The following is a 19,315-nucleotide window of genomic DNA, read 5'->3' on the forward strand; positions in this document are numbered from 1 at the left end:
CCAGAACTGTAAACGGAACGATCAAGGAAATGGACCAACATGGTACGTACATAAAACATTCTTCACATTATCTAATAATCTATTATCATATTGTAGTATACTGAGTGACTGGCAACCATTTTGTCATTCGACATCTATTTTAATTAATAAATCCTTTAATAACAATGACTTTTCCTGCTTCGAACAACATTCATTAACAAAAATCAAGCATCTTCGACGTTTACCTTTTCGGATTTTCTTTTATCAGGAAAACGCAGGATTGAAATTAAGTCCAACCGTGTCGAGTCTGATGTTGCTCAAATAACTTTTTGAGTAAATCTTGAAATGCATGAAATGCAATCTTAACACTACGGGATTGACTTTTAATATCTAAATCATCCAAGGTTTATTATTAATTTTTAGATACACAAAAACAGTGCATTTATTTAAACACTCTTTAAGGGGCACTAGCTACGAGATATATAAAAAGTCTAAAGTATGATTTTTTTTTATCAATCATTAATGAAAGTCAAATAGTGAAATAATAATTTGCTTTTATCAGCTAAAATAGTTCAATTTTGTCAAATAAAGCTAATAAACATTGATAATGAGTTATTCACTTGCAAGTGAAAAACTCGACCTCATTAAATCCGTATTCATGTGAACTCCAATTTAACTCCGTAGAAAGAGACAGTATTTGCATGCATTGCCCGTGTATGGTTATTTAAAGGAAAATAATGTCAACATTGAAAGTGAAACAATCGTAAATAATTTGTTGACTAAATCAATCCACAATTTTTTTTCTTATAAAGGTAAAAACGACGATAAACATAAATTTAAAATTTATAAAACAAAATTTAACAGACCTATAAAAATATAATTGCACGAACTTCTTGATCTATTTATATCTTTGTTTATGTTTCCATCGCTTATATGGTCATAGAAGGTCAACTCGATAGTTAATTAGATGGCGTCTTGGCTAAAATTCTTACCAAACGAAGCTACATCTTATCGAGACCATGGCCTGTAAATTGTTTATCTTTTACTTTTGATAGTTTGGGAAAATGTTTAAGAGTGTTACAATTAAACAATATATTAGAATTTGAATCAAATCGGTGAACATGAATTTGAAGCTAGTGCCCCTTTAACATGATATCCATGAAATATTTCCTATAGAAATCATTGGTCTTATGAAATGGATCTCAAACAGACTTGCTTGATTTAAGATCTAAACATGAATGAAAAAGTGTTTGGTTGTTTAAAAACAAAATAATAAGTATTTGAAACAAGATTGGAACAAATTGTCTGTACCAAACGAAAGTCCCCCCTTGTTAGCCACAAGATGAGTGGTGAGTTCAAAAGAGACACATGGTCACATTTTAAAAGTGCCTCAAGTCACCCATTTTAGTAAAGCTTTGACTAGAAGTTTTTTGCACTTAGTAAATACAGCTGTTTCTTAAACCCCGTCTCTTTTGGGTAGATCTGTAAAATTCATAGATAATTTTATTTGTTGACATTATGGTTCCCAGATATGAACTCTATGTTTTATAGAGACATGATATCAGACATAACTTGGGACTGTTACCAGCATAACAATATACTATATTGCTGTGAAAATGAGTTCTGAAGTAGGAAAAAAGTAAAGGAAAATTCAAAACAGAAAATCCAGTAACAAACCACAAAATTTAAAGCTCATACGCATCAAACATGCAAAACGGGTTACTTAGTGCAACCTACACTGACATTTCGTCAAATAGAAAACTCTCTAAAACACGTTTTTCTCACAACAGTACTTGTTTATCAGAAATATAGCCTTATAGAAATCACTGTATAAACTCTCTATATAAGTTTTCTGTTAAATAATTTTAAAATAATAAAATGATAGCATGTACAAGTTAATCATCTGTTTTATGACAATATGGGGTAGACATTTTTCTCAGTTTTTTGCACCTAGGTCCTCGCATTTACTAAATTATATCTCTGTAATTTTTGAAGCCCCTTATAACTTGCTCTTTGGTATGAGCGTACGCTCTGTGTTGAAAACCGCACCTTGACCTATAATGTTTTAGTTTTATAATTTCACAATCGTAGAAATGGAAGCCATTTTAGGGATGACGCGCTGCCAATTTTGCTCTTGAAAACCGATAAATTTATCCGCATAACACCATTGCGATCCTTATATGTCAGTTGTATTTTAAAAGACAAATGTATCTACTAGCTAATGAGCATTAGTTAATGATCTTGTCTGCATTGATTCAACTTAGAATTATTGTCTAATCGGTTGTCATGTGGAATTTTTGAAAATTCATAAATATTTAAAAGAATTCTAATTAAATATTTCGTGGAAGAGCAGACTAGATTTCTTTAGTGGTTGAACACTATAAACCTTAGTGTTCACCCAAAAAACATTATGAATTTTCAAATATATCTTTTTTCATCATCCAACTTGAAAGACTGTCGTCAAGTACTTTTATTAAAAAAAATAGCTATTCGAACACTCTGTTTTTATGATTCATTAGATAGGTATTTCATTTGACCCATATAGTTCATCTTTTAGTACCGTGATTTTTTAGGTTATAAAGTCAACCTGTAGCTTTGATATATAAAAATGATAGAATCTGAAGCGAGATCATGTATTAAATATTCTTGCTTTGTACGTTTTCAAGACAAAATATTCAACTGAAACACGCCCTGACGTAAAATGTGCACTTGATTTTCTCTTTTCGATACAATTGTTACCCATTTTTTAGAATTTTTTCTTGAGTCACATAATGGAAGGGCAGACACGAAAATAACGAGACAACGCTCAACTATAGCAAAATAACGTAGAAGCTAAATAAAATATGTGTCATACCAACTAAAACAATGAAACAAAGACACAATGCATAGTCAGCTATGAAATGTCTCGAAATGAGAAATGTAAGACAATTCAAACAAGAAAAATGAGGGCTGATTTGTGTTCAAATCAATAAACGGAAAAAGATGTGATATACATCGACAAATAACAACCATTAAATGAAGACAGACATCCAACGCGAGAAATTCTAAAATCAATGAAATGAAACATTTATTCCTATACATGTTTCCTCTGACAACTTCACAACAATGCATTGGAAAAAAACACCTTTTTATTTCATGATTGTAGCACAAAGTAGTTTTAATTTGTCATTTTCTTCACTTTTTAAAAAATGACTCGGTCAACATTTTTACATCAAAATAAACTTATAAGAATAAACATTCAACCTTAAAACATTTATTCATTATCACTTAACTAGTATATACATTTGTTTAAGGGCCAGCTGAAGGACGCCTTCGGGTGCGAGAATTTCTCGATGCATTGGAGACCTGTTGGTGACCTTCTGCTGTTGTCTGTTCTATGGTCGGGTTGTTGTCTCTTTGACACATTCCCAATTTTCATTCTCAATTTTATATGACATATGTTCTGAACGATAATTTTTTAAAAGGAATTTCATAACCCGTCGTTGTTCCACTTCTGTGTTCAAGAAAGTAAACTGCATTCAAAATATTCTAATGTTTGTAAGTTACAACATCATTACTATATTTAGGTTTAATTTCAGGTTACTTTTGAAGATTTTTCATTTTAATTTCAGTGGCCTTAACATCATGTGGTAAAAACGATGCAGATTATATCGGTGGACATCTTATAAAGTTTCCAGTTACTAAAACTTCAATAGGAATTAATAATATTGCAGAATTCGTGAAAACTGGACAGTTTAATTGTTCAAAATCCGGTGTGTACCTGTTTTCTGTGTTTGTTACGCGTGTTGGCAATGGTGATTCACAATTCGGAATGTACAGAAACGATCATCCTATCTCATCTGTAATGATTGAATATGGCGCAAAGGGGAACCATTTTTCAGGATCGGGAACTGTTGTCGTTCAGATATCTGCTGGTGATATCCTCTCGGCAAATACCGTTAGCAGTTTCCGTGTCAGTGGTACTTACAGCTGTTTTACTGTAATAAAAATTTATTGAAACTTTGAAGTTTAAAATTGTAGAACCAATAAATGTGGTAAAGGAGATAAGTTGAACAGACTATACTATTTAAAGTATGGATATATTTGAAATAGGCCTATTTATAATAATGATGTGAAATAATGTCGATATGACTAAGGACTATGAATAGGTTCAAATTTTCGTAGTCACAAGTACGTTTTTTTTGTATGTTAATCATCGATCTTTTACTTGCATTGCACAAGGCGATGGGAGCTTATAGTGAAGCAGCACCTCCTCATCCTTCTGCTGAGAATCCTGAGATCATGAGTTTGGGTGAGGTTCATGTTACTCAGTTTTGTATTTTGTGTAGTTGTTATAGACTGCTCCTTGTCATTCAGTCGGTCCTTTATTTGGCCAGGAAAATGTCTTTGATTTTAATGTCCGCTCTTATAATATTTTTTCACGATAAGAGACAGGACAATTTAATTTGAAAAAAAATCTTTGTTTAAGGGCAGTCGATTATTAAGTTGCTTGCAATATAACCTCTGGTTATATTTTTTAGCAATGAAGAGATATTTGTTAGTAATATTTTGAAACAACTGGAAACCTTTATATACATTTGTTCGGTTAGTTATTTTCGAAATGCGTAAATGAATAGAAAGGGGAAGATTTCAAATGGGACAATAGTCGAAAATAAATTGACAACGCCACGACAAGGAGAAAACAACGAATACAAACAGCACACAGAACACAATAAAAAAAACCAAAAAACATCACGAATACCGCCAAATACAGGGGTGATTTCAGGTGACTCGGAAAGGTAAACAGATCCTGCGCAACATGTTGCACCCGTCGTGTTGCTCATGTTAGTACAAATGGTTAAACTGGTGATATGTCTATATGACTATATTGACTTTTGATAAGTTATAGTCAGCTTAGGTTTGAGTCTGGTACTGGCCTGACCCTACTAATAAAGTTTAAGGTATTCTTTAACTTTACTTTTTGTTATATCGATGCTGTTCTCTCACTAAATAATTCTAAATTTGGTGACTATGTTGAACGCATCTATCCAATCAAACTAGAGATAAAGGTACAACAGATACAGATAAATATGTATCGTATCTTGACTTACATCTGGAAATTTACAATGAGGGTCGGCTAAAAACAAAACTTTACGACAAAAGAGATGATTTCAGCTTCCAAATTGTGAACTTTCCAATTCTATGTAGCAATTTTCCAGCAGCGCCCCAATTGATAGGATATTCCCGGGCTTGTATTTTATATCATTATTTCTTCACAAGGAAGCTATTTAACCAGGAGTTTTTACAGACGCCATCACGAGTTGGTTGAGTGTTATGGACTATCCATTTATAAACAGATGATAGCGGATATGGTAACTACAATCCCGTTCATTATTCAAGAATGTGACCTATGTATACCGAAATAGATTTTTTAACGGTTTTGTACAAACATGAGCAAAACACGTGGAGTAGGATCTGCATACCCTTCCGGAGCACCTGCGATCGCCCCCAAATTTTGAAGGGGTTCGTGTTGCTTAACCTTTACTTTTCTAAGTTGTGTTTTGAGAACTATTATTTATCTGTTTGTCTTTTTCTTCTTTAGCAATGGCGTTTTCATTTTATTTAAGATTTAGGAGTTTAGATGTCCCTCTAGTATCTTTCGTTTATCTTGAAGAAAGGATACATTATATACAATATAGTCTACCCCATATATTGTCCTACATTTGGAAGTGGACAATGAGATCAAACTTTGGGCAACAGACGATTTCAGCTTCCTTAATGTTAACATTGCATTTCAATGCAGCAAAACTCCTACAGCGCTAGCTAATGGTTTACATATATCCCAACTAATACGATATTCCAAAGGTTGTATACTGTATCATATTATGATTACCCTGATATTTGAGGTCGAATGTCACCTACCGAATTATACTTATCACCGGTAGTCTACTTACATGGAGGGCAACACGATGGCTGTCGTATGTGAAGTAGGATCTACTTACCTTTCCGTAGAATATGAGATCGTCCCGAGTTTTTTGCAAAAGCATGTGTTGCTCAGTCTTTAATTTAAAATGATGTGTTGTGCGCGCTGTTGTTTGTTTGTCTTCTTCGTTTTCACAACCATGACGTTGTCATTTTAAAAAACGGATTGTGATGCTTCTTGTTTATATGCTGTATTATGGAATCTTTTTATATGGCAGTGTCCATGTTGTTTATATATGTTATACATGTACTAGCATTCATATATATATCACGAAACAAATGTTCCCTGGGTAACAGATACAAAATTGGCGAAGGATATCAAACATGTCAAAGCAACATTCGAACTTATAAGTCAAAAATAAACTGACAACCCCATGCCTAAAAAAGAAAAAAGAAAAACAGCCAACAAAAGTACACGAAAACAACATAGAAAACCATGGATTCAGCAACACAAACCCCACCAGTTATTATATCAAGTGTTCCGGAAGAGTGCGTATATCCTGCTCCACATGTGGCACCCGTCGTGATACCCGGTGATAAGAGTAATGAGATAGGTCACATTCGGGAAAAAAATCATTTAATATAGTGTAATGAACTGGCTATTTCTGTATTGGAACTGTGATAGATTCTCGATTCTAATATGACGTTCGTCTTTAATTTTGGATACAAAGCTTTGTTCTTATTCCAATAAAATATAGGCTGCACGTGATTGATGTCACAATTTAAATTGCAACTTTAGATGCATTTTTAACAACGCCGAAGATCAAAATGAACATTTTTGTTGGTGTTGCTCGCTAGGAAATTAAATAAAAACATTATAAAAGTAAGTTTAAATGTGTCTTCTTTTTTATCTTTATAAACTTTCGATTTTTTTCCTGTAACGTTTTAAGGTTCTTTAAATCAAAATAGCGACATGAAGAGCATGTATTAAAGGTCCGCTTCGAAGTACAAAAGTTCGATGTATTCCTTTCAGAATCGAAATAACTCTATCATGCCTCTTTGCTAATTTTAACATGGGTAGGCATTATATTTGTCAACATTTTATACCTCGTAAACGCTCGGTCTTAACATATTGCCAATATAATGCCTACCAATGCTAAAATGAGCATAGAGCATGGCACGAGGAATTATTTCTCAATCAGCTGTGTTGACCCTGGACTTAATAACACCATATATGTAATAAACTTATTAAAACTGCCTTTGCAATAAAAAAAAAGTGTTAACTCTGCAAATACAGAATAACTCGGCCAATATTGATTTTCCTGTTTTGCCGAGTTCTTATCCGGCAAATACAGTATTTCAGACCGTCTCGAGTTTTAGATTGAAAGTCAGAATCAACACAAACTTGTGCATGTAAATGTAAAAAAAAGACGTTGTTTATTAACTCACCAAAAACAAATCGAAACGTTCATTGTGGCAAATATAAGCATGATAAGGACATTCTTAGTATTTCGAAAAATTTATGCTTTTGCAAACAGTAAATTTATAGAAATGACCATATACTTGATACTCATCTCAAATATCTAAAATTATCTCTACACAATCAAACATTGCTTATTTTTCATAGAAAAATAAAACGAAATTAAAAGACATATCGATGAAACAATTTATACAATTTCACTAGCCAAAATTTAAAAGGATTAAATTATACCTTTATTTATTCCACTATGTATTTATGCACGATATAAACACTTGGAAAAAGGTATTGCAACACCAAATTGAAATTTAAATTAACAAAACACTCTTTTATTTTTTTGTGATATAATTTGTTGAGTAGAACTAGTTAAACATCAATTAAATATCACCCAAGTTTAATCAATAAATATCGACTCGATAAGTTCTTATCTGCACATGCATCTACTGTACTCGTAAACAATAAAACAGATGTTTTTATCCTCACTGTTTTCAACACTTTGAATAACCAAGTTTATAAAGTTTATGAAACCTTGTAATTGGTCATCCACATCTCTGCATGAGAGAAGCATGTATGTCGCTGTGACAATTGCAAGTATTGATGGTCATCAACATTCCACTATAATTCGTTTTGAGAATAAACATCAGGCTACAAACGATGTTAAAAACCTCCGAGATCAAGAAAACCCCCTATAACATCTGCTAGGGAAAATCAAGCATAATGAAGGTTGGTCAGAATGAAACCCATTGCAAACAATACAATCATAAAAAGAGAGGGATGAACATACAGGAGCCATTTAACAAGAACTGTTCGAGATCGGCTCATCGCTACTGGTTATCGTGCGATAAGACCATTTTGGGGACCTTTGCCTACAAACAGACACACCATTGCCCGTATCCAATATAGTGCAGAGCTCGCCAAAGTTGGAAATTAGCATCGTAGAGGAAGATCCATTGTTCCAATGGAATTCTGTTTATCTTCCGCGACCCGAACGTAGCCCGAATTTCAACCATATCGAGCATATATGGGACAATGTTGGGCGTAAAGTGCACGAAAGGACACACCAGTTCAAACATGTCATGAAAAAAACGATATCCTTCGTCAGGAATGGTTGCTGCTACCTATGCAAAACAATAGTCGACTTATGGCAGAAATCAGAAGACGTTAAGATGCGGTTATCCGTTTGAATGGAGGCTGCGCACAATGTACTAATTCTTTGGCGTATAACAATCAACCATGATGTGAACAATCATCTAAAGTTTAATTTTGACATTATAAAGTTCGACTACAGAAAAAGTAGTAAAATGCATTTTTTAGTACAAAAAAACACTTTATTTTGTTATAAAAATTTTGGTTAGATAAAGCCTTTTTTTCATATTTTTTTTAATGCCAATGATATCATTAACTACGTTTCAATATTATTTTACAAATATTTCATCATATTCTTTTCAAAATAAGAGGCTGATTTTTTAAGTTTTAAAAAATCAAGGTGTTGCAACACTTTTTTCCATGTGTATACATAACTAGATTGTGTTACATTATGTATATGCTTTCTTTGAATATGTCAAAAAAGAATATACAACACCATCGGATAGTCGAATAGTTTAAAGATCACCTTTAGTTCTTGGTGGGGTTCGTGTTGCTTATTCTTTAGTTTTCTATGTTGTGGCATGTGTACTATTGTTTGTCTGTTTGTCTTTTTCAGTTTTGGCCATGGCGTTGTCAGTTTATTTTCAATTTATGAGTTTGACTGTCCCTCTGGTATCTTTCGTTTCTCTTTGATAACAATTGTAGGGTTTATGACATTTCCCTACGTTTGACACCTCAATAAAATCTTGTTAGGGAAATTTTTAGTTTGTTACATCTTTAATTGCTGTATGTTTTACATATTCTTACTTTATAAAAATAGTTTTACTAACCCAGTATCAATACGGATGTTTTTCTAAATCAATTTGCTGTTTACAAATCTCTAAATCGTTTTCAGTTATTGAATGTATCTCTTATTGTATAGATCTGATTCATTGCAGCGGCTGCGCTTTTTTGGGGACATTATGGTTAATAAGCTCTTCAACGTATGTATAAGATGTTGGACTTTTTAATAGTGAGGCCTCGAGCATTACTGATCGACATGCATCTTTGATGTAATACACGTTGTCTGTTACTGTTATGAATGAGGGGAAGTTTAGAAATGTTTTATATATTGGATATAAACTCAGAAAAACAATTTTCTATTAAGAAACAATTTTCTATTCCTATTTTATGTACAACAAGTTTTGTTGTTTATCCAGGAGGCAAAACAGTGATTAATAGCGAAAACTTTGACACCGAATCATGTTTGTTGGAAAGATTCCAACCCTTTTCTTTTTCAACATCTCAAGCCAATAACTGTATTTACAAGAAATCAATGTGCAGTGAAGAAGGACAACTGATTTTTAATAATGTAACTAGCAGAGAGGACAGAAAATGTAGATGAGATTATACAAAGAATTTCAATTTTGTGTCTACAAAAAGAGTTAACATGTGTTCTTGTGATCCAAAAAACGAAGACTGTTCATCTTACACGCTAGGTTAGAATACATGTAAAGCTTACTTACAATTAGTTAAGATATGGATTACCATGCAGATCAGTTCTGTTTTAGTCAGTTGTTTGAACGTTCTTACATTGCGGGCATAAGATGATTTAATTTAAACGTCTTAATATTCAACAACACGACATATATTCACTATTTCATTAAATAACTTTAAACAGTCTAAAATATCAACTAAAAAAAAAACCCGCTTTGTGACGTTTAGTCCATAAGTATACATCTGCATATGTAAAGTATCAATTTTTTCTTCTAATTAGGATGGAACTCATGATAGGTTCTGTTAGTATTGGGTAACTCTGACTGTCATTTGTCTAGCTACTCTTTAAACGGTGCTTTATAAAAGTTAATGATATGTTTTGTGACGTACAAATATCATGGGTAAATTATTTATATTGCCTTAAGCTCCAACTGCAAGGATCATTATTTATTTTCACAAACAAACCATCACTATCGCAATATTTGGGCCTATGTGTTTTTGCATCCTGTCTGCTTTGGGATAAAAGAAACTGTAAAAAGAATCAGTGCTCTATCGTAAATATTAATAATTAGAATAAAGGACAAATTTTAAATCCTAGAATAGGTCGAACGTAATAGTTTTCTGATGACGAGGATTTTCGTGCGCAACCTGTCTGGGATTGTTTAATAACTCATTCGACCCATTATTCTCTTGTTATCTAAAATACTAATATTTTAAAGACTACAGATGTGTTAAAATTGAAGACTCCTATGGGAAGTTTGTTTGCAAAGACATTGAAATTCAAACGTAAGTAAACATGTTTTGAAAGATTATCACATGAACATTTCTTGTGAAGTAAACAAATAGGTGAAAAATCGGAGAACATCATATCCTTACAACAAAACATGGGTTAAGCTGGGGCTTTGGTTGCTTATGTACTCTATTTTTATGAGAAACGTGCGTTATAGTTTTTGTCCTTATATAAGTGATAAAACTTGCAGATTTTATTCAAGTGCTTTTTAATTGAAGCAATAAAGGAAGTTATTGGAATCTTGGGAGAGCATGAAATTAAAACAAGTATGATCTGTATTAATCTTTATCTGGCTATTGTAAGACTTGATAGTCGGTATTAAAGCTATTTCAGATTGTGCCGAATTTTCGTATCATACACGGAAAAAGTATTCGACGATTCGATTGGAAAGTAAATGACAAAACTTTGAAATAAAATAAACATCTTAAGGTGGTTTAAAATCCTTTAAAAATAACCAAAAATAAAACACAAAATCATTGAACTCGTTACCCTTATTTCACACCACATACCATGTAGTAATATGAACAATAGCCACTGCATTGCATACTTTGGACTTGGAAAACCCTTTCCTTGCCTTATCCATGGCAATGATGTAAAAGCACAACAAAGAAGAACACAATGTCCAAATCAGTTGGAAAGGTCTCATCGAAATCGATGCAATGCAATGAAATCAAGTAACATAAACATCCACGACACATAGACCCGATCTGTAAGTATTGGGACCTAGTTTCAATCCAATAACAACTAACAAAAAAAAATCAGGAATCCAAGACTGCTCCATTTTTTAATTTCAGAATGAAATTCTGCTGCCAATATTGTGAACTTTATAATTTGGGCATATTTCCAATTCTGGGACATACATTACGTAATCATAGAGGTTGATTTTTTACAGTAAAACGAAAAACTACTAAAGATAATTCCCTGACATTCTTTGGTATGCCTTGTCATGGATTGTATATTTGCGAAAGCCTTGTTGCATATAGTTCATTTGAAGGGTTTGTATTTCAAGTGTTATCTGTAATATAGTTGACGTGTTTCCCTAGGTTTTAGTTTGTAACCCAGGATTTTATTTCTCACAATCGATTTATGAATTTTGAACAGCGTTATACTTTTGTTGCCTTTATTGCAATGGCATTCAAAATATATGAGAACTAGCATGATCTGTCATATAAATAATTAGGCCGATTCTTGTAGAATACTTTTTTCTACAAATATCGCATATCAAAGGGGTTGAATGTTGTGATTCATGGTCCTTAAAAGCCCACCTTTCGACGAATCTCTATAAACACTGTGAATAAATTTGTTCCTCGTGTGTTATCAAGTGGCGTGGCAAACATCATCTTCCAATAATTTTTAACAGGTTTTGCCGAACTTAAGTTATTTTTGGCAAACTCCGTTGATTTTTTTATAAATATTTTCATCTAACTTGATTACATAGTTATTGCTTGAAACTACTGTTTTTTATTTTTTTTAAATCTAAATCTGTATCACCAACAGCTTCAAATGCCCGATCTTAAGCAGTTGCCTCTGCAAAATCGAATGAATTCAATTTAAGGAATTCGTCTAGAATATATAGTTTTAGCGTTTGGGTTAGATAACAAAACCAATTATAATGAATTATTTGATATTATCGTTTGGTTAATTTTGTAGTTATGGTGTCCTCTTCAAATCGTTTGTTTAGTTTTGAATTTAGGTAACTGTATCGAAATCTTTTAACTTAATTAAACTATGCCAAAACAACTGTTCTAAACACTCCTCGATATGACAAAGTTACTACCAGTGAAATCAATCTCTAGGATATAAGTAAGATATTAATTATGTATTTTTCATTATAATTATGATAAAAGTCCACGTAAAAGTAATAATACAAATCAATTTTCTATTAAATACAAATACATTGTAGTTTTTTTTCACTTACAGAATTCAAACAAAAGTTGAAAAACGTAATGAAACTATGAATGATAAAATTTGTGATATTTGGTATTGTTAAAAGGGTAAAATACATAGCAGCAATATATAAATCATCCGTAAGACGGGGAAAGACTCAAGAAAGACTTAAGAAAAGATTCCACATAAACTAAAAATGAATATCAACTCCACATAATACTTTAGATTGTTTGACAGTTTTTAATTCAGAGCCTTTTATTGCAATCTACATATGTTGAAGATCGTATGATACCCTACGGTTGCTAACTATAGCTACCACTACTTTTTATTTGGTCTGTAGCTTGTTGTCTCATCGACAAGCAACACAGAATGTGTTCTTCTTTATGTTATTTTCATTCATATTTGAATGTGTTTACATCTACATTAAAGTCTTACCTGTGATGAAACTTTATTTGTGTCTTAATTTTTGAGAGATAATTGATGAAACAAGAGCATGCTGTTCCCGCTTCTTACTAAATATATTCAAAGTAAAGCGACAGTTTAAAAAAATACAAATCGACCTATTTGAGAGATGAGTTAATGTGGATATTTTTTTTAATACATTAAAAGAGAATCCTTTTACACATGTTTCAAGAGATATGTTATAATTTATGCTAATGCAGTAATTTTCAAAGTTTGATAATAGTTCAAAACTTTCCTTTGATATGTTCTTTCACAAACAAATTCAGAACTTTCGAAAAAATTTCAGTATTTCATTTTGCACATAAAACTAAATATAAACTATAAATTATTTAGAAAGTGTCGCATTTAACTTGTTTTTTGTTGATATATATTATGTGAATTTTTAACAAATATTATTTTGTTTTTGAAGTATGGATTGCATGCCTGACAGGAATTATTGTAGTTGGTAAGTGTGTATGCAATTCCAAAATCGATACAAAGAAGTAAATACCCCTTAGATGTCAGATTGGATGTAATAAAAAAAATCAAGATTCCTCCTAAATTTTCAGAATTAAAACGTTCAATTGACGAACTTGGCATTATCCTGGAGTTTTAGATTCACATATTTCGTTTTTATAAGTTGAATTGCCAATATCGTTTTACGTCGTTGAAAACATATTAATGAGTTTTATTTACATCTTAATTCATACATTGTCATTTTCTTATAACTTTACTAAAAAAAAGCGTTAGAAATATACACCTCTTTAAAGGATTGTGTTTATCTCTATTCTCAATTTGTCACTTATCAAGAACTAAATCATATGTTAAAACTGAATGACGTCTTCTTTCTAGAAGTTACACCAGTTGTAATTGAGTAGATTTCTTTCAAGTGCTATCAGATCTTATAACTTTATCAGAACAATTCTTTTTATTGGTGCAAACTCTTAAAAAAAAATCATGTCATTTAATGTATATATCAACTTATTGTTCCAGGTTTCCTGTGTATCTTCCTGATTCTGCCAATACATACAATAACTGAAATAGTTAACACAGGTACAAATGTATATAATTGTGACTCCTTAACATACTTCAAAGGTACTATTGTAACATTATATTTTTTGTCTTATACGGCATATTTTTACCATCGGTTTGTGAATGCTTCGTGTCGCTCAATACTATTGTTTTACATTTTTATTTGTCTTGTTCTCTTTTGGCCAACATCACGATGATGATGTCCTTTCGTGACAAAACAAAAAGAAACTTTTAACTTCAAGAAGGCGACATTAGAATGTAAATTCATAAGGACTCAAGAAATTGAAGATAGGAAAACTTAAGTTATAAGTAGCTGAACATGTATTAAGAGGTACCATACAACATTATTATGAATAATAATATCTTCATAAGCAAGAAGGCCACACGTATTATGACATGCTGTAGCGTTGTTTAATATGTATCAAATAATAAAATACTACATAACTTCTCTATGAATCTTTTAATTTATTTCTGGATTCAATATTTCAATGTCATTCTACTTAATTATTTCAAACTAATGTGTAAGAGTATGAATAAATTTGATAACCTTGTACTTAATTTTCAAAAAGAATTTTCGGGAAAATTTAACGAAAAGAAAGCCAATCTTATAATTTAGAAAATTTTGTCTTTACTAAAGATCAAAACATGAATACAGAAGAAGATAGAAGTAGATATAGAATTCATAAAGCAGTCGTGGAGTCTTACAATAGTCGACCATATAAATTTACAGTATTAAAAGATCTGATTGGAGGTAGATTGGCTAATGTATATTGTATTAGTACCTCGACTTATACACAACATGTATCCAACACAGCACTCATTTACATCTTAATAAATAAATCAAGTTTTGAGTTCGTCTTATTAAAAATATAAAATAAAAAATAATTTATCACATTGAATGTAACTTGGTATAGTGTGTTGTGTGTAGTGTTTGTCTGTTTGTCTGTTTGTCTTTTTCTTTTTTAGCCATAGCGTTGTAAGTTTTGTTTTACTTAGTTTAATATCTTATCGAAACAAAAATAACAAATGCAGCCTAATTATAATATAAAATATTAATGTTTATTCTACTGAATTCGTGTAATACAATAAGTTCAAGAGCTAATCAAACTTTGGCTCGAATGTATTTAATATGCATATAATGGACAACGAAATCAGTAGCATACATTAATGCAAATAGCGAACCAGCAAAATCTGAAGGACTTTTTAATTGAGTGTCCACATTATCATCAACGTCAACTTGTTTGGCAGTTAAGAAAGTACATAGAAACGGTAAACTTCTTTGGAAAGAGTCACAAATTTCATATGACAATAACAATATCAAAGAACATGCTATACCAAGGCTGTCCAAAAAGGGACAAAAGACAAAACTAGTCTCAATCTACAAAGTATGTCTAATGAATTACAGGAAATCCATGAGTGGCCTGAAAATTTTTAAGAAGAATTATAAGTCCATGAACAATAGGAGAAGTTTTTTAATTGAAGGTGTGTTATACCTTCTAAATATGTTTTATTGTGACGACAGAAACGATTCTTATGCTCTTCAACTTCGAACTTTACTTGGCCTTTTTAAAGTTTTTGATTCAAGCGTCACTGATGAGTCTTTTGTAGACGAAACGCGCGTCTGGCGTAAATATAAATATTCAATCCTGGTATCTATAATGAGTTAATTTACATTATTGATTTTTTTAGATGGAACGATAGAGATTTACGATTGTCCTGAAAATACGACAGAGTATGTAAGTAATTGAAATGGTACTAGTGTTGTAAGTTTTCCTACACCGCTTGATTAAAAACAAATTAATTTGATTGGCAGAAACTCGGTGACTAGAAACTAGAGTAAAAAATATTATCACTTGGGCTAAATAATTCAAACTTGTATACTAAGATAAAACGAAATGGAATGAAATTGCCATCTTAAAATTTCCCCGTAAGAGACCAAACGTCGATGATGTAAAAAAAAGCAATCATCCTGGTTACTATCTTACTCATACCTGGTAAGCACTTAAAAGCAATATATACATTTATAAAACGTAAACGGCTTATTCGGGAATGCTATAACATCCTTTAAAAATATAGAGACAAACATACGGCAAAAAATAATGGTAGATTTCCAATACAAATTAACACGATTAAAAAATAACCAGAAATCGCAAAATTGTATTACATTAAGGGTCTGGACAATGTTAATTTGGAGGCAATTGTACGAGTTATCTGTACGCTTTAAAACTGATTAAAATTAACTTACAACAGTTGGGTAAACAAGCCAAAGCAAACAGCATAACCTGAAATCTCTGATGTTTTTTTTAAGAATCATCGAGATCACAGAAATGAAATACCGTAATAGAATAGGCTGCAGTAACATTAAAAGCTGATTTTCCTCTTATACAAGAAATGTTTATGCTATTTATCCTTCGTGATATTTTTGTTCTCTCATAGACACTACAAATTGAAGAGGAAAGAGTACTACAAAATCTATTCGAGGAATATAAGAGTGAATACATTATTTGTAGAAGAGAAGTAGAGCAAAATCATGCAACTGTTATGGACGAATTAAAGAGATGGACTAGTGGGACGTTTCGGCATTTCAAAACATGGATAGGGTACAAAGACAATAAAAAAGAATTAATCATGTGAATTCTTAAACAGAGATTTTGGATTATATAGATATCAATCTATTTAATTTCTTTAATCACTGAAGACAATTATAACAACCGTGTCAATCAATGAACATTAATTGTATAACAATGGCAAGCAGTTGTTTTCTTATAAATGCAGTTCGTGAAATTTGAGATCAATTGCATCAAAGCATTGAACTTTCACTGTGTCTACATTTACAACTTTGTGATTATAGATTTATAAACAGATATTTTTTCCTGATAAATTAAAGGGGTCTTAGTATACATCGATAAGCAATTTTCATAATGATTAAAGGATTTTATGAAATAATCCTCATAATACGACATCAGGGTTTAAATAAAGCATAGTTTAATCTTAGTTGATCTTTGATGAATTTTTTATTGTTCTGGTTTTATAGCTTTTCATTTTCCGTATTCATACATACGTGACTTCCAAGTGTTTGGCGTAGAGCTTCCATGATGAAGCGTTCGATCGTACGCTTGACGTTTATTTAGTGTTGAATTACTAGGAGAGGTATATATATATATTGCACAACGCAAGCATAATCTGTCAGAATTGCCTTTTTAAAGGAATAATAAAAGTATCGTTCTTTTATGGGTATCTAGATAAAGCCCTTATAAAAGATTAGGAAGTACTTTTTGTTATATTCTTACAGACAAATGATAGTCCAATCACTGATATAAAAAAAACTATTAATTACTGCAATATTTGTTTTCATCATGTAAACACAAATACAACCAAAGAACAAATAACAATAAAAAAAAAAACTTTATTAAAGTCACTTTCCTATACAATGATTTTGTCACTATCAAAACGGTTTCTTGAGGAAACAAATCACTTTTAAATTTATTTTTAACATTTCAAATACTTACATCACAGCCATTTTTCTCATGTTTTTAAGTTGTCTATTTGAGCACTAATTCAATAAGTTGATCTTGTTTTTGTTGTTTTTATGAATTTCTTTTTTCAAAAGGTTTATCCTCTTCCGTCTTTAATTTATCAAAATTGACCTCTGGTGTTGCTTTTATTCTTCCTAACATCATTTACAACTGCAATAAAAATGTAAAAAAGCAATAAAGTATTGGTTCTAAAATTTGATAGATCACGCCGCAATACAAGGGCCATGATCAACCTAGACCTTATTATGTGTACAAAGTGCGAATCTAGAACTTCATTCATGAACTATAGGGGACTATAATAGTTTTAATAATAATTTTTATTTTTCGACGTTGATTTAGAAGTTTACAAGTCTGATATTGTTGCTTCATTATGAACAGAATGCAACACTTCGCTTATGAACGACGATGCATATGGGGGGGGGGGGGGGGGGAATAAAGGAAGGCGTTACCGCATTGTATCTGTCAAACAAACCAATCGGATGTCCGATTCGCACTTTGTTCGCAGTGATCGTTTTATAAAAGATTTTAAAAAGAAAATAGAGACAAAATAACGTTCCAGTAACATTTAAAAACACAAGTGACTCAATACACAAATAAACGAAAAAAGAACGACACGACCTTGCAGAAAGAAAACAATAACAGAAAGGGGGTGGTGGTATTCAGCTGGTTCCGTTTGGGTGAACAATAACAGTCTCGTGAAAATATCAACAAAAGAATATAACTGATTACATGTTGTTATCTCTTCACTTGTTCATATTAATTATATATTTGAAATAAAATCGACTGCGGTGCACTCGATATGATTAAAAAAGAACCTGTCTTTAAATGCTATATTTTTTTTCTCTCATTCACCTAGTAAAAAAACTAAACCCGAGAAAAACAAGAAACAAATAGGAGAGGACTACATTTTGAAATATGATATATTTAAAACTTGCCATTATTAGCTGCTTAGACTATATCCTCTTTGTAATTCGACTGAAATAATGTATCTGAATAGATTCTAAACACATATTTGATTTTAATCCAAAGTTTGACACAACACAATCAATAATAACCACATCTCTTTCTTTGTTTTTGCATCAAGAATATACTTTCATCACTTTATTCATTTTGAAACACAAAACGCATGTAAAGGTATTCACGGAAACTATGAGCGAAAAATATGAGTAGTCCTTGCGCACGCAGAAATCATGATACGAATATCCTGTCTCTTATTCTTCATTTATCAATACATGTTATTTATCTTCAGCTGTACTTTCTTTTTGTCTATTTTTTTAAAATTGAGCTACTGTTTAAAGGGGCCAACATGTAGGATATATTTTGATGTAAAGAAAGTTTACTCACAAACAAAATTTCATACATGATGAAGATAAATTTTTGCTTGCTTTTTCTTTTGTTTTACTTTTTTTACGTGTTAAACAATGTTTAAAGTAAGATATAAGCCTCTGTAAAATATTGAACAGGTCTACTGCTTGCGGCCTCAGACCTATCCAATATGTTACATAATGGACTGATATCGGCTTATATCCCTAACTGCCTGCTGTTCATCCTAAAGCTTTTTGTAATGCCTTAATATCGTCAATAAATTTGCAAAGAAACTACCGATGAAAAGAATCTTGAAAGCAGGTTTGTTAATATCCGAAACGTGAATGAATGCCTTGAAAAGTTGTTTTTTATTGTTTACATCTTCCGACAAAAAAGTCGAGTAAA

General features: G+C 31.6%; 1 protein-coding gene and 1 long non-coding RNA gene across 2 annotated transcripts; both read left to right on the forward strand.

Moving 5' to 3' along the window:
- The first annotated feature begins 1 nt into the window (after position 1).
- LOC139527553 (uncharacterized) lies at positions 2–3,978 on the forward strand. The gene is made up of 2 exons (XR_011665377.1): positions 2–42; positions 3,591–3,978. It is a non-coding gene; the product is annotated as an uncharacterized lncRNA (long non-coding RNA).
- A 10,730-nt stretch (positions 3,979–14,708) lies between these two features.
- Positions 14,709–16,781, forward strand: LOC139526069 (uncharacterized). Its single transcript, XM_071321226.1, has 3 exons — positions 14,709–14,820; positions 15,759–15,805; positions 16,506–16,781. Exons 1-3 carry the CDS (start codon positions 14,715–14,717, stop codon positions 16,701–16,703), a joined length of 351 nt encoding a protein of 116 aa, XP_071177327.1. The 5' UTR covers positions 14,709–14,714; the 3' UTR covers positions 16,704–16,781.
- The last annotated feature ends 2,534 nt before the right edge of the window (positions 16,782–19,315 follow it).

Source organism: Mytilus edulis, chromosome 6 (genome assembly GCF_963676685.1).
Source record: "Mytilus edulis chromosome 6, xbMytEdul2.2, whole genome shotgun sequence".
Lineage (NCBI taxonomy): Eukaryota > Metazoa > Mollusca > Bivalvia > Mytilida > Mytilidae > Mytilus > Mytilus edulis.

Bases quoted from the DNA above. Each gene is read 5' to 3' on its own strand.
- LOC139526069 (XM_071321226.1), top strand. From the start codon at position 14,715: ATGAATACAGAAGAAGATAGAAGTAGATATAGAATTCATAAAGCAGTC. The intron at 14,821-15,758 runs GTAGATTGGCTA...TGATTTTTTTAG, and splicing joins ATTAAAAGATCTGATTGGAG to ATGGAACGATAGAGATTTAC. The intron at 15,806-16,505 runs GTAAGTAATTGA...GTTCTCTCATAG, and splicing joins CTGAAAATACGACAGAGTAT to ACACTACAAATTGAAGAGGA.